Source organism: Pelmatolapia mariae, linkage group LG16_19 (assembly GCF_036321145.2).
Source record: "Pelmatolapia mariae isolate MD_Pm_ZW linkage group LG16_19, Pm_UMD_F_2, whole genome shotgun sequence".
Lineage (NCBI taxonomy): Eukaryota > Metazoa > Chordata > Actinopteri > Cichliformes > Cichlidae > Pelmatolapia > Pelmatolapia mariae.
The window spans coordinates 27608190-27621073 of NC_086241.1; the positions used below are offsets into that span (position 1 = coordinate 27608190).

At 40.2% G+C, this 12884-nt stretch overlaps 1 protein-coding gene across 2 annotated transcripts; it reads left to right on the forward strand.

Annotated features, from left to right (window-relative positions):
- The first annotated feature begins 29 nt into the window (after positions 1-29).
- popdc2 (popeye domain containing 2) lies at positions 30-12858 on the forward strand. 2 transcript variants are annotated; one of them, XM_063499053.1, is made up of 4 exons: positions 30-949; positions 4331-4439; positions 6460-6904; positions 12697-12858. In XM_063499053.1, exons 1-4 carry the CDS (start codon positions 456-458, stop codon positions 12771-12773), a joined length of 1125 nt encoding a protein of 374 aa, XP_063355123.1. In that variant the 5' UTR covers positions 30-455; the 3' UTR covers positions 12774-12858. The 2 variants fall into 2 exon arrangements, with proteins under 2 accessions (XP_063355123.1, XP_063355122.1); XM_063499052.1 differs by having other exon boundaries at positions 6460-7045; positions 12697-12803.
- Positions 12859-12884: the final 26 nt, after the last annotated feature.

Consider the following 12884-nt stretch of genomic DNA (forward strand, 5'->3'; position numbering starts at 1 on the left):
TGTTGGCTCTACAGTGCAGGCCAGAGGGTGAGAAAAAGAGACAGAAAAGCACAGCAAGAAAGACTACGGGAAAACTTGGAAGGGAAAGACGGGGCGAGAAGCCAGAGGAGAGAGGAAGGGACGCATGATGAGAGGAGAAGAAACAGAGGAAACCCATTCCAGCTGTGTTTCTGCAACAAATAGAGTCGTGATAACATCTTCACGGTGAAGAATTTTCTGCCGCTGCACGCCAAGGGAACAAACAATTACCTCTGACATTTTTGGTCAGTATCAGGCTGTTTATTTTTAATCAAGCTGTAATCCAAACAGATGATCTAGTAATAGGACAGAAACAGCACTGAGTTTGAGTGGAAAACAAGTCTTATTGGTCCCTTCTTAAAAAAACCCCACAAAACAAACAAACTTTGCTTTGTGCACCAAGAGCCTTTCCAGAACTTATTCGAAAAGATTTAAACATGAGTGCAGACAACTCTAGCCTGCTGGACAGCCTGCTCTTTCCCCCTCTCTGCGATGGCTGGAGCAACAACACAGAGGGAGCCATCTACCAGCTGGGCAACACCATCCTGTTTCTGGGCTACATGGGAGGAAGCGGGGCTTATGGGTGCCTCTTCATCTTCGGCTTCCTTTGTCCCGGTTTCCTGTGTCTTCTTCTGTGGGGATTGCTTACAGTGTGTGGCCTGGATGTCTTCACCTGGAACCTGCTTCTACTGCTGGTCTGCTTGCTTCAGCTCTGTCACCTCCTTTACCGGCTGCACCAGGAGGGCATACGAGGTGAGGAGCTGGCCTCCCTCTACCAGGCGGTCTACCTGCCCCTGGGCGTGCCTGTCCAGGTGTTCAAGGAGATTGCAAAGGCTTTTGAGAGCAAGGTGCTGGAGCTGAAAGCAGGAGAGACTTATGCTGTGGAGGGAAAGACCCCCATTGACCAGCTCTCCTTTCTGCTTTCTGGAAGGTGAGTGAGTGGGCAATGTGTTTGTGTGTGTGTGTCTGTGTGCGCAGACGATTACACTTTGACACACATCTCCAAGATGGCACGCACTCTCAAGTGTGGCCATAAAACACATGTAAAACACATGTAGCACTACATTTTATTATATCGTCTTGTGATGCACCACTTTGAGTTGCCAAGATCCCTGCTTTATGACTCCTGGTGGGGGCGTTTTACAGAAAAATCAGGCTAATGAAGTGGCAAACAGCAGGAAAAAGCTAATCAGAGAGCTAATAACAAGAACTGACACAATAATATTCATACATAAAAATACAAACACAACCTATCTCAAAATGTTGTGAATACACACATAGCTACTGCTTTTACTTTTTTTTTGGTGGTATTCATATCTTCGATTTTGGATAGCTGTAGTAGTGTTGTAGAGTGATTGTTATCATGGATTGTATCTTACTGTATCGCATCGAGGGTTCTGTGAATCCCAAAACACCTGCATGATAAAAGAAAAATACTTGTAGGTAAAGCACTTTTTTAAAGTAGAAATAAGCTGCAAACACCAAATCTGTATCACCTTTGAGGGTGTTATAGGGAACATGTTGGAGACTGTGAGTCTTACCAAAACTACCATAGCTGTGTGCAATGAACTTGCAGTCTCATTGTCTTTGAAACGGTTGCTCTAAAGACGGTGGCCACCTGCATTTAGCTGAAACCAGTTGCAAATCAAGCAATATACCAATAAAATGGCAATTGGGCAGTCGTTCTGTGATAATATGGCGATTAAATATGAAGAATCAGCAAAAATCCCAAAATGATATAGGGTCTCAGTGGTCTTTTTTAATATATTGGAACATAATTGCAATATAACCAGTTGGCAACCAGTTGATTCAGCCTTTCTATTTAAAACATTACTGGTGCAAGCTGACTCAGACTAATTGCAAACTGTTGGCAGTTTGTCTGCATTTATAAATTAGAAGGCAACAATTTGCAAACCTTCTCTAATGAATCTGAGTGACTGCAGTCAGTCAGAGCTGGACTGTAGCTGTGTTGAGACAGGTTGCCTTCCACCAGGGTGACCTGTCTATTCACCTTGCAATCAAAAATGGTTGACCATTTGGTCTGTGCAACTACTTGCAATCAGTCTCTTTAGTGTAATCAAAGGGCAGCTACCAATTTCCAGTTGCATTGAGGTTGCTGTTCTATTTTTAATCCAGTGTGACTGAGCCTTTGCCCAGATACAGAGCCACTTGGCATGGAACAACAATAACATTCATTAGAATTCAATTTTCACTATTTTTCAAGCTCTGATTTCTTTTCCTTTTTCTCTGTTTTTTTAATTTGGAATTTATCTGCTTAAAGGTCCTCGCTGGTTAGTAAAAAATGATGAAAATGAGGGCAATGATAATAAAACAATACAGTAGTTTTGTCTGTTAATTAAAAACACAGAGCACCCTAACCAACAGTGATGCTAAAAACAAAAACTTTGCACCTTTATTATTGGGCCTATATGCACATGCAGGCTAACAATTGCAAAGATGCTGTAGTATTCTTTATTTTCGATGTAGAAACTCAAATGCATGCAGACACAATCTGCATGAGTGCTTTGCATTGTTGTGCAGACATTCTGTCCACATACTGCCACAGCTCCTGTGTGTTGAGATATTAATGTCACTTTAGTAGGCAAAGTTAATAAGAGTGCTGTAACAGACCGAATTAATGAAGCAGAAGGTGCTTAAAGTATGTCAATTTATACCGCAGGCTTACATTTTTCCAATACTGGGAAAAAAACCCCCATAACATCACATAAATATTTAAAAGTAAACTTAATTAATGACTCTGAGACTGTTGGCAGTACATAACCGTCAAAGGAACTCTGTCCTCTTCCTCCAAACATCCTCAAAGCAGAGCTGCATTAGATCTCACAGTCCTGGAAGCTACACAAGAGAAATGTTGTAAACAGAGTATTTTTGTCTGTGACTCACCGGTGTGCCGTCCCCCTGCTCACTGCCAGCTGGTTAAATCATATCTTTGTGCTCCCGACAGGAGAGTGACACTGACTGCTCCTCTTACCTTAAATTAAATGTTGGCCACGGTGCTGACAGCTCTGAGTCTACAAGCCAAATTTGGAACTACGAGCAAATGAGCTAAACGTTTCCTTTCTTACGCTGTGACTTCTTGGCAAAGATTTCCGTTTTATTTTTCTATTCATCTGCATCTTCTGATTTGCCAGAAACAGATATTATTACTGTTGTGTTGGAAAGCCTTTCCTTTGCGTGCAATTCATGAGTAATTTTCAAAGCCAGATGCTTGATATGGTTGTATTCCACAGCCAAACACATATGGCTGCATAATTACGGAATTATTGTGACCTCTTATTTAAAAACAGTGGACATTAATCTGCATCTTTTGGGAAGATTTGGAAAGGTTTAGCAAGTTGTAGGAACCTGGTTTTATGTATTTGCTCCCCTTCAGGAACAACAACATTTGTGGAAGTTAATCAAATTAAATCGGGGAAACAGAACTCTGGAGTAAGCCTGTGTCCACAAAATGTGGACCATATAGTACATACGCCAAAGTGCCAGCAGTGCACTGACACTTTTAGAATGGGATTCCCCAATTGAAATACCTTTGGTTGTGCCTTGAGGGTAATTAATGCAACAACACTCTAGCAAATAGCTTGTAATTAACACCTATTGTTTTGAAGTGTCTAAATAAATGCTTCTAGCAGTTTTAGCACACAGTAATAGGCTCTAGAGAGAAATCCATTAATATAATAACAGTGATACAGCTTTTTCCAATACAAATGTCTTTGTAATCTGGGCTTGCCTTAGCTTGCCCTCATCAGGTTGTAGTGACTTTAGATTTGACTTTAGATTTAGTCAGCTGACCGAATATACAAGATAGTCCCATCATTGATATGAACACGTTCAGCCTACAGTGAATGAAGAACAAAACAAACTTTTCAAGTAACACAATAAAGTTGTCGTGCATAGAGAAATAATTGGTCATTGAAATTGTGTTAATTTTTAAAAAAACAAACAAACAAAGTAGTAGTGGTGCCGCAGCACATGTGTGAATGACTTGAATTAAAATCTTTTGCAAGAAACCTCAGGACAAAAAATCCCTGCACACGATTGTTTATTAAAGCTGCTAATTCTAAGTAATAGGTCCCGTTTCTCAACCTATTTGAAAACTTACTTCATTTGATTAGCAATAACATACTTAACCTCTGTCCACTAAAGTCCTGTAGCTTCTCTGCGACAGGTATTTCTGCCCATATCCACCTCCAGCGTCTTAGACCTGCTGTGACCTCCAACTCTCTCTGCTGTCATTATCACTTCTTAATCCCGTTTCCCTTTTTAACCTTGTATCTCTCGCTCTCTGTCTCAGGATCAACGTGTCTTTGGAGGGCCAGTTTCTGCATTACATCCACCGACACCAGTTCCTCGACTCTCCCGAGTGGGAGTCTCTTAGACCAAACGAGGAGGGAAAGTTCCAGGTACGGTGTCTTTATGCATGCTCAATCATCCAGGTAAGGAAATCCCAAAAATCTGATTCTGTTCACCTGGACTTGGCATTTTTTAGCGGGTGAAACGTTTCGTCATTCATCCAGGTGACTTCTTCAGTCTCATCTGACTGCAGGTTTCCCCAGCTGTACATTTGCATAATGACCAACACTAGCATCACTGACCAACAATGGGCTGTGAGGTCAGTTTCTTGATGCTAATTGCACAAATTGTCATGACCATTGATCAACAACCAAATACAGGACACTGATGCAGTTTCTGCTTAATACAGTAAATCTCAGGCGTGGAAGTAAAATCAACTTGAAAAGCTGTCACTGAATGAGCTTGAATGAGGAACCAGAAGTGGATATCAAGTTGTGTTTTGTTGCCAGCTATCACACTCAGCATCTGACTGATAAGCTGAACAGGGAAAAGCAGTTGTCCTCTTGTCTTTCACATATCCTGTTGCATTTGATTGGTTCAGTTAAAGTAGAAACAAGGCCTCGAAATCTTGTTGGACATTTAGGTGGTGCTTTAGTTTTAAGTGGCTTTCAGACAGGGAGGGTGTGCCATCTGATGAGGTGGACTAATACAAGCAGAGATGTATGGGCTGCTTTCATTCTCATTTAATTAGCAGTTTATTTTTATTTATTTATTGTGTTTAAAATGTTACAAAACAGTAAAACATAATAAATGTCACCCTGAGGACATTATTTCATTAGATCAACAGTTTAAAACCAAAAGATATTTAATTTACTATTATATTTAAAAGTATCAGCAAGTACACTGATCATTTTAATCCACCATAAAACAATTATAATGGCACTTGTAATAAATAGTTATATTTTACGAATTACATCTAGTAGCTTTTTTTTTTAAACCTTCAAGGTTACATTACAAACCCAACTGTCAATGAATGAAGTAGAGTGGCAAGGGAGATCTTATTCGCAGCTCATCAGATACAGGAGCTTGGTGAGGAACTCTCAGTGTGACATTTTAACACAATTACCCATTTAGCAGGCTCAGAGTAGTCCATAAACTCAATATAATTCACAAAGTGACCAGCTGTGCAGGCAGTAGTTATTATAAGATAGTCAGTGTGACTGTTGATTTATGCATTAGATTTTGATAAATATTGGCTTGTTTTTTTGTTTCGTTCTTTAAATCACAAGTCATAAGATCGGGGTGGCGCTGACCGAGGAACCCAGGAATACTCACATCCAACGAGTTAGCCACAAATGAAGTATACCTATTAATTATTCTACTTTAAATGTGACATTAGTTTACAAAATGTAGAAAATGTTATACAATAAACAAATGACTGAGACGATTAACCCCTAAAAAAATTGAAGTCACAAAGCTACGGTGACTCTGAAAGATCAAACGCACTGCAATCGAAGAAAACGCCATCAAATATAAAAACACTCCAAATGCACACAAAACACAAAGGAAGCTAGATTAAAAAAAAAAGTTGAATTAATCACAGCATCAGTGACAGAGCAGGCTAACACTAAACGACTAATAGCAAAGATGTTTCTGCAGTATTACTTCTCTTGTGTTTTATGTGCTTTGGTAGCGTTTTTCTGTTTGCTGGTGTTTTCTTAGGTTGCAGTGTGTTTGACCTCTCAGGCCCACCAAACAAATCTGAAACACGTCCATTTTCTTACAGACACCTATGCAACTGGACTCTCTTTGCAACTAGGTGTCGCCCCCTGATGGTCATTAAAAAGAATTGAGTTTTCAGGCACTTACACTTTTTCTTTTCTTTTCTTTCTTTTTCTTTTTTTACATTTATTTTACCCGGAAGCTTTGTGAGTGCTTTGCTTCTAAGCAAATGGCAGTATGTGGTGCTTTGGGAATGAGAATATGTCGGTGAGGCTATTGCTCCAGTGCTTGCAAGCAAAACCAGAGCGAGCTTCTAATAACATTGTTCCATGCTGCTAATAGTGGTCAAAGGTTCTAAAGTGCCTCTTTTATACACTGATAGTATGGTGTGTCATTCATTCTGCCCAGGTGACCCTGACAGCAGAGGAAGATTCCCGTTACATCTCATGGCGTCGCCGCCGTCTCTACATGCTTATATCAAAGGATCGCTACATCGCCCGTCTCTTCTCTGTAATGCTGGGACACGACATTGCTGAAAAGCTCTACAACCTTAACAACAAGCTCTACATCAAAAGTGGCGTGTTGTTGGACATCCGCCTGCCCAGCCTCTACCACGTGCTAGCTCCTGCCTCGCAGGGCAGTGAGGGTGGCAGCGGCAGTGATGGAGGCCCTGCCAGGGAGCAACAAACTGAACAGCAGTGCCAAGACCCAGAGCTCACCTACCAGATGCCTGACAGACCTAAACCTCAGCCTCTCCAGCCCAAACCTCAGGGACCAATGAAGACAGCCGTGGATGAACCCTTGCATGACCCTTATCACCCTTCCTGGGCGTCTGACCCGGAGCTGCCCATTGGTGAGGACTCCACCAGCCTGGTCCTGGAGGACTTTGCTGATGTGGCGGGCTCCTTAACGGATTATGGCAGTGAGAGGGAATATTTGAGGTAGAGAGGGAGGGTGCTGGAGCTAACACACGGGGGCACCACTTAAGCTACATGTAAGTACCGCACCTGGGCGAAGAGTTGCATGGGGTGGTGTGTGTGCATGGAAGGCTTGTGGTGCACATTTCTTACTAACCCGGCTTTGTGTTGCAATATAATCATATTAATCATTATCATAATGATAATGACTGATATGATAATTAATATAATCATTATTTTATTCAACATTAGTGGACCTATTACTCTTACTCCTCATTTTTGTCATATATATGTTGGTAGATGGCGGATGCTCTTATTAAACAAGTTTCAAATGATAAAGTCATCAAGTAATCCTTGTGAGTCAAAAGTTGAGGGCAAGAAGTTTTACCCATCGTGGATCTTTATGATGTCAAAAAGAGAACATATTAATAATATGGTTATTGTAGTCCCACCCATGTGCTGTTTAAACCTTCTGTTTGTGAGGAGTAGCCAGTCAGGCACTAAAACAACTTGTTTCAGAGCGTGGATGAACTCAGGGGCTGCACGAAGGCCCAGTGAAAGATACAAGGATATAGATGTATTTGTATTTTTGTAGGGTCTTTACCTTTCAAGATAAAGCGCCTTGAGATGACTGCTGTTGTGATTTGGTTCCATATAAAAATAAAACGTAACTGAATTCTAAAGTTTATATCCAGGCGTCATGGGCATGGTAATTTTGGGCTTGATTTTTTTTTTTAAAGTTTTCTTTTTCCAGGGTGGAATGATTGTACAGCACACATCTTTAATGACGATAAAAAACGAGAATTGGGTGCACAACTTTGAGTTTTGGACTTTTGGATACATACAACCCATTGACAAGCTTCTGGCACAGTTCTGGTTGGGTATTAGACCACCTTTCTGGCCGACTTTAAATTGCTTAATATCCTGACATGCATCTGACCATTAAGCATAGTTCACAAATTTTCAACAGAGTTGAGGTTGAGAACTTGAGAAACCCATTCCAGAATCTTAATGTTAGCCTGATTTATCCCTTCCAAAAGCTGATTTGAGGTGAAGTTGAAGAATCTGGAGTTACTCTTCCTTGTTCATTATTCCATCCACTTTGTGCAATGTACCCGCAAAACAGCCACGGAACATGATAGTCCAACCATCATGGTTGACAGTTGGTATAGTGTTTTTAGGTTTGAAAACCTTGCGACTCCTGTAAACATACCTCATCATTGTGGAAAAATTGTTCAATCTTTGTCTCGTCTGAATATAAAACTTTGCAGCTTCTCACATAAACAAGCCAAATTTCAGTCAAGCTGATTTTGGAGCAGTGCTTCTTTTTGGTCATGACCCTTACCTTGAGATGAGAGGAAGTTGGTTAACAGTTTGCGGTTTACTTCCAGAGCTTGGCAACATGATGACACATTGAATAAATGGTCTGGTTCTTATATATTGCTTCCACTTTCACTTGAGCACTCAAAGTGCTCTGTAACGTGAAAAAGGGGAACAGCTTGTACTTTGGTACTGTTCTTTGAACTGATGATCCTGGAATCTGCAGTTGTTTAGAAATTGCTCCATTAAGTTTCTGGAATGGCTTTCCCAAAGCCTTGACCTCAACCTTTTTGAAATTTGTTGAATACACTTAAAAACTGGGTCTGTGCCAAGACACCAACCAATTTCAATGAACTCTACCAAGTCTGACAAGAAGAGTGGTCACATATCCACATAGTTATATGCAAGAAGCTTGTTGATGGCTACCAAAAGCATCTGGTTTAGATTAAACTTTTAACATTTAACCAAATATTAGTAAACGGTGCATGTATACTTTTAACCATATGTTGATTAGAGAAAAAAACAAAAACAATCCATCCAATTCTTGTTTTGTAAAGACATTAAAGAGCTATTCTACCCTGGGAAAATAACAGTTCACATCTGCCTCGACATCATGCCCATGTTGAATGTATATAAACTTCTGATCACAACTATAAATATGAATTTTTTTGAAGTGTAAACAAGGAAAATCTACTCTAGTAGAGTCTCAGAATAAAAATATGAGTCCATTTGAGTGTTTGTTTTGGTTGTACATTCATTTTAAGTATATCCATTCCCACTGCATTTAACAAGAATTAATGTGGTTTTAATGTTACCTTATTTACATTATGACAGATCAAAGAACGGCTCAAATGACGCAAAAACATACGTATTAAAAGGTTAATTATATAAAATCTGACAAGTCTCAGCTATCTAATATTCTGCCTAGACGTTCACGGATTAATAACAATAAATTATAATATTATTGTTAATAATTATATCATTAACACACTGAAGGGAAGGGAATATTTAATACTTTCACTTTGAAAGTGCATAAAAGTTTTACATGTAAAGTTATACATATAAGAGTTTGTATTATATATATATTCTTTCGTATTAAAGTACATACGTGAAAAGTATGTGTATATATGACCTAAGAATATCCTAAAAAGAAAATCACATTTATGAGGTTCAAAGTTCATTTTTTTGACCTCAGAAACAGAAGCTTGGAAATTCAAGTGAAGGTGTTTCTACTTAAACTTAAAAAAATCAAATCAAAGGTCTGTAATTCCTTGACAACTGGACAAGTTTTTCTATTATTAAATAGATACATGTGCATTATTAGCAAATGTGCTAAGATTAGGTCAAATTGAAGGCTTATTATTTAGAAAAAAAATTAAATTACAGCTAGCACACAGTTAATAGTTTGGATCACTTAATTTAGCCAACGCACCATCACATCATCCAGCACTAGCAAAACAGGTGATTTAAAAGGTCATTTTGCTCTAAAGTTGACTCTTTTCCCCTTATTTCATTTATCTTGAGAGAAATGCTTTTGCATTTAAAACATACAATAAATCTGACTATATATTGCACTTGTAATTTTTTTGTTAAAAACTTCCTAACTAGTTCAAGCTCATGGTAGATTGCCATTAAATGGTGGCTGGAATTCTTTTCTGCTGGCCTCTTCAGCTTGAGGGTTATCTGGATTATTATCCTATTTTCAAACCATGCTTTAAAATCAGAAATCCCTCCATGCCAGCTGCTCTGCATTAGTGTGCTTTGGCCACGCTGCTCACATGCTTACAGTTATGTTTGGCACAGTTAGCAGAGTTAAACTTGTTCTCTGTAAATAGTGAAAACACTTTAACAAATGAACATAGAGTGGGCCCACTGTGGTTGTAGACAGTCGATCGGGCCCTGTGGGTGTATTTTCTGTGTGTGTGTGTCTGTGGGGAATTGTTTCTTTCCTGCCTCATCTGTCTCATTACATGATGATGAGGCTTTGTTGAGGTTGGGCAGGCACCAGCTGTGTCCTTATCTGACGAGGATTAGAGCTTGTAAATTTAGGGGATGTTCAGAAAATTCAGTGTCATGCTATTAATCCAGTGTCCCCACCCTTTGGCTTTCTGTCTGCTTATCTGTTCACCCCTCCCCTCCATCTCTGTCTGCCCTGCCCAATCACAGGTGGAGGATCACATTTCACAGCTGGACAGTGGAGTCAGTGTCAGGCTTGGGTTGCACAGCAGCTGTGAAGCAGGAGGTCAAATCTCTCATAGCTGCAGCATACCTCTCAGTTCAGATTGGAGTCAATGACTTCAAAGCGGGGTGGACAAGCAATCATATGCTCACAAAATTTCACAAATCAGGACACTACAAGAAAAGAAATCCTCTTCTTGCACGCAAATGTATCATAGTCATCGCATATGTGGGTTTGTGTGTGACTGGATGAGCAACCGTAAACTCTGAAATGGAACTGAAGAAAAACATAAGCAGTCTGCTCCTCTGAATCACAGCAGGCAGTGACCAGCATTCAACACTCACATTCATGACATTAATAATATGAACACAGAACAAGTATACTGCAGATATTTGCCGTGTAGTGTCTGGCTATTTACAGGCAAGCACAGTAGTGGCTTGAGAGTGTCAATGCTAAACATCCACTCAAGTATTCAAGAGGGAAAAGGGTCAACAACCTTTTGAACAGGGGTCTCGAACTCCAGACCTCGAGGGCCGGTGTCCTGCAGGTTTTACATGTGTCCTTGATCAGGCCTCTGGAGAACTTCAAGACATGTTGAGAAGGTAATTTATCCATTTAAATCAGCTGTGATGGATCAAGGACACATCTAAAACCTGCAGGGACACCGGCCCTCGTGGACTGGGATTGGGAACCCCTGGTTTAATGGATGCCCATTATTTTGTTTTATAACCTACATGATAAGGGCATCAAGGCAGCTAGTGCAGTGACCATAGGGTGCACATAGTCAATTCTATATAGTTAAGTTAATAAGCATTTAATGAAATTATGACCAACCTAGGAAATCTCAGTTTGGTTCTTCTGGTATTATTTGCACCCGTGACTTCTTGCAGCAGTGTTAGGGAACTCCAGGCATCAAGGGCCGATGTCCCTGCAGGTTTAAGATATAACCCTGGGTCAACACACCTGAATCAAATGATTAGTTCATTACCAGGCCTCTGGAGAACTTCAAGACATGTTGAGGAGGTAATTTAGCCATTTAATTCAGCTGTGTTGGATCAAGGACACATCTAAAACCTGCAGGACACTGGCCCTTGAGGCCTAGAGTTCCCCACACCTGACTTAGTGCCACAGTGTCTCTTTGTACTGCAAAACTGTAGCACTGGATTGGACGACCTTGGGTATCACAGAAAAGAAACACTTGGGGCATCATTAACAAAGATTGTGATCTGAAAACCTCAATCAAATATTGACAATTTTTCTTGCAATTAATGAGAAAATTTAAAATATAAATTGGAGGTGGGTAAGAGTCAGTGACAAGGAAGCTGTTGAACCTATAAAAAGAAGGGGGGGGGGGGGGGGGGTGTAATTCAATGAATGTGTCATCCTTGATAATCCTTGAAAACTGCACCGGCTGCATTAAAAAAACAAACAAACAACAACAACAACGAAAAAAAAAAACATGGCCAGGACCCAGCACAGAGGGGCCCACCTTGTCTGGACGAAGTTAAACTTGGAAATATGTTCTCATATCCTACAAGTAACAAACTGCTGACTATCAGTAAAACTCCAGTTTAAATGAGTGTTTCCTGAGGACACTATACAAGGAACTACAAAGGTAGCTTTGAGTATTTTGGCACACACTGAGACAGATTTCATCTCATCTGTGCAAGAACTGTTACATCTGTGTAGCTTACATCAAAACGAAGGCCAAAGGTGGCAATTGCTGGGTGTTATTGCCTTTAGAGTTTTATGACAGAAAGGCTTCCTAACAGCTGGTTAACATCATGAAAAGGTCCTAGTGGTTTTGGTGCCTAAATCTAACCACAATTTAACTGAGAAAAAAAAAAAGCCAACCACGTCTAAAATAGAAATAAGACCGACATTTAGTTTCACTAAGGAAACAACACTGCTGCAAAAATCTAGTGCTTGTCAAGGGATCCACTACAACCAAATGCACTCTGTCTACTAGTAAGGCTTTTTTGGCAGTCATCCCTTAAACTTCTCTCAGCAGCCAGTTGGTATCCAAGAACCTGACATCATGCCAGGTGTGATCCTGTTACAAGAGTATCTCTAGTTTGCTACTTATTACTGTTTCACTTTATAGGAGCGCAACATGTTTTCCTCATCTGTAATGCAATCAGGAAGTTGGTGTGGACACGAGTTTGCTGCAAAATCGCATCCATCTTAACTTAATGGAACTAAATTTAAGCTTTGATGTTGGCTTTGCAGGAGGTGATGGGAATCTACCACCTCGATTCCAGAGGGTCAGAGCGCCGCTGGCTCCCACTGAAACCCCTAAACTGTGAGACGTCTCTCCTGGAAACACTATGTTAACACTATGAATGTGTCGCAAGTCACTGTGACACCATCTCCTCTTTCTCTGTTCCTGTTCTTCAGTCCTGAGTATGAAAAATATA

Coding starts and splice junctions, on each gene's coding strand:
- popdc2 (XM_063499052.1), top strand. CDS start 456: ATGAGTGCAGACAACTCTAGCCTGCTGGACAGCCTGCTCTTTCCCCCT. Junction 950..4,330: donor TCCTTTCTGCTTTCTGGAAG/GTGAGTGAGTGG, acceptor TCTCTGTCTCAG/GATCAACGTGTCTTTGGAGG. Junction 4,440..6,459: donor ACGAGGAGGGAAAGTTCCAG/GTACGGTGTCTT, acceptor CATTCTGCCCAG/GTGACCCTGACAGCAGAGGA.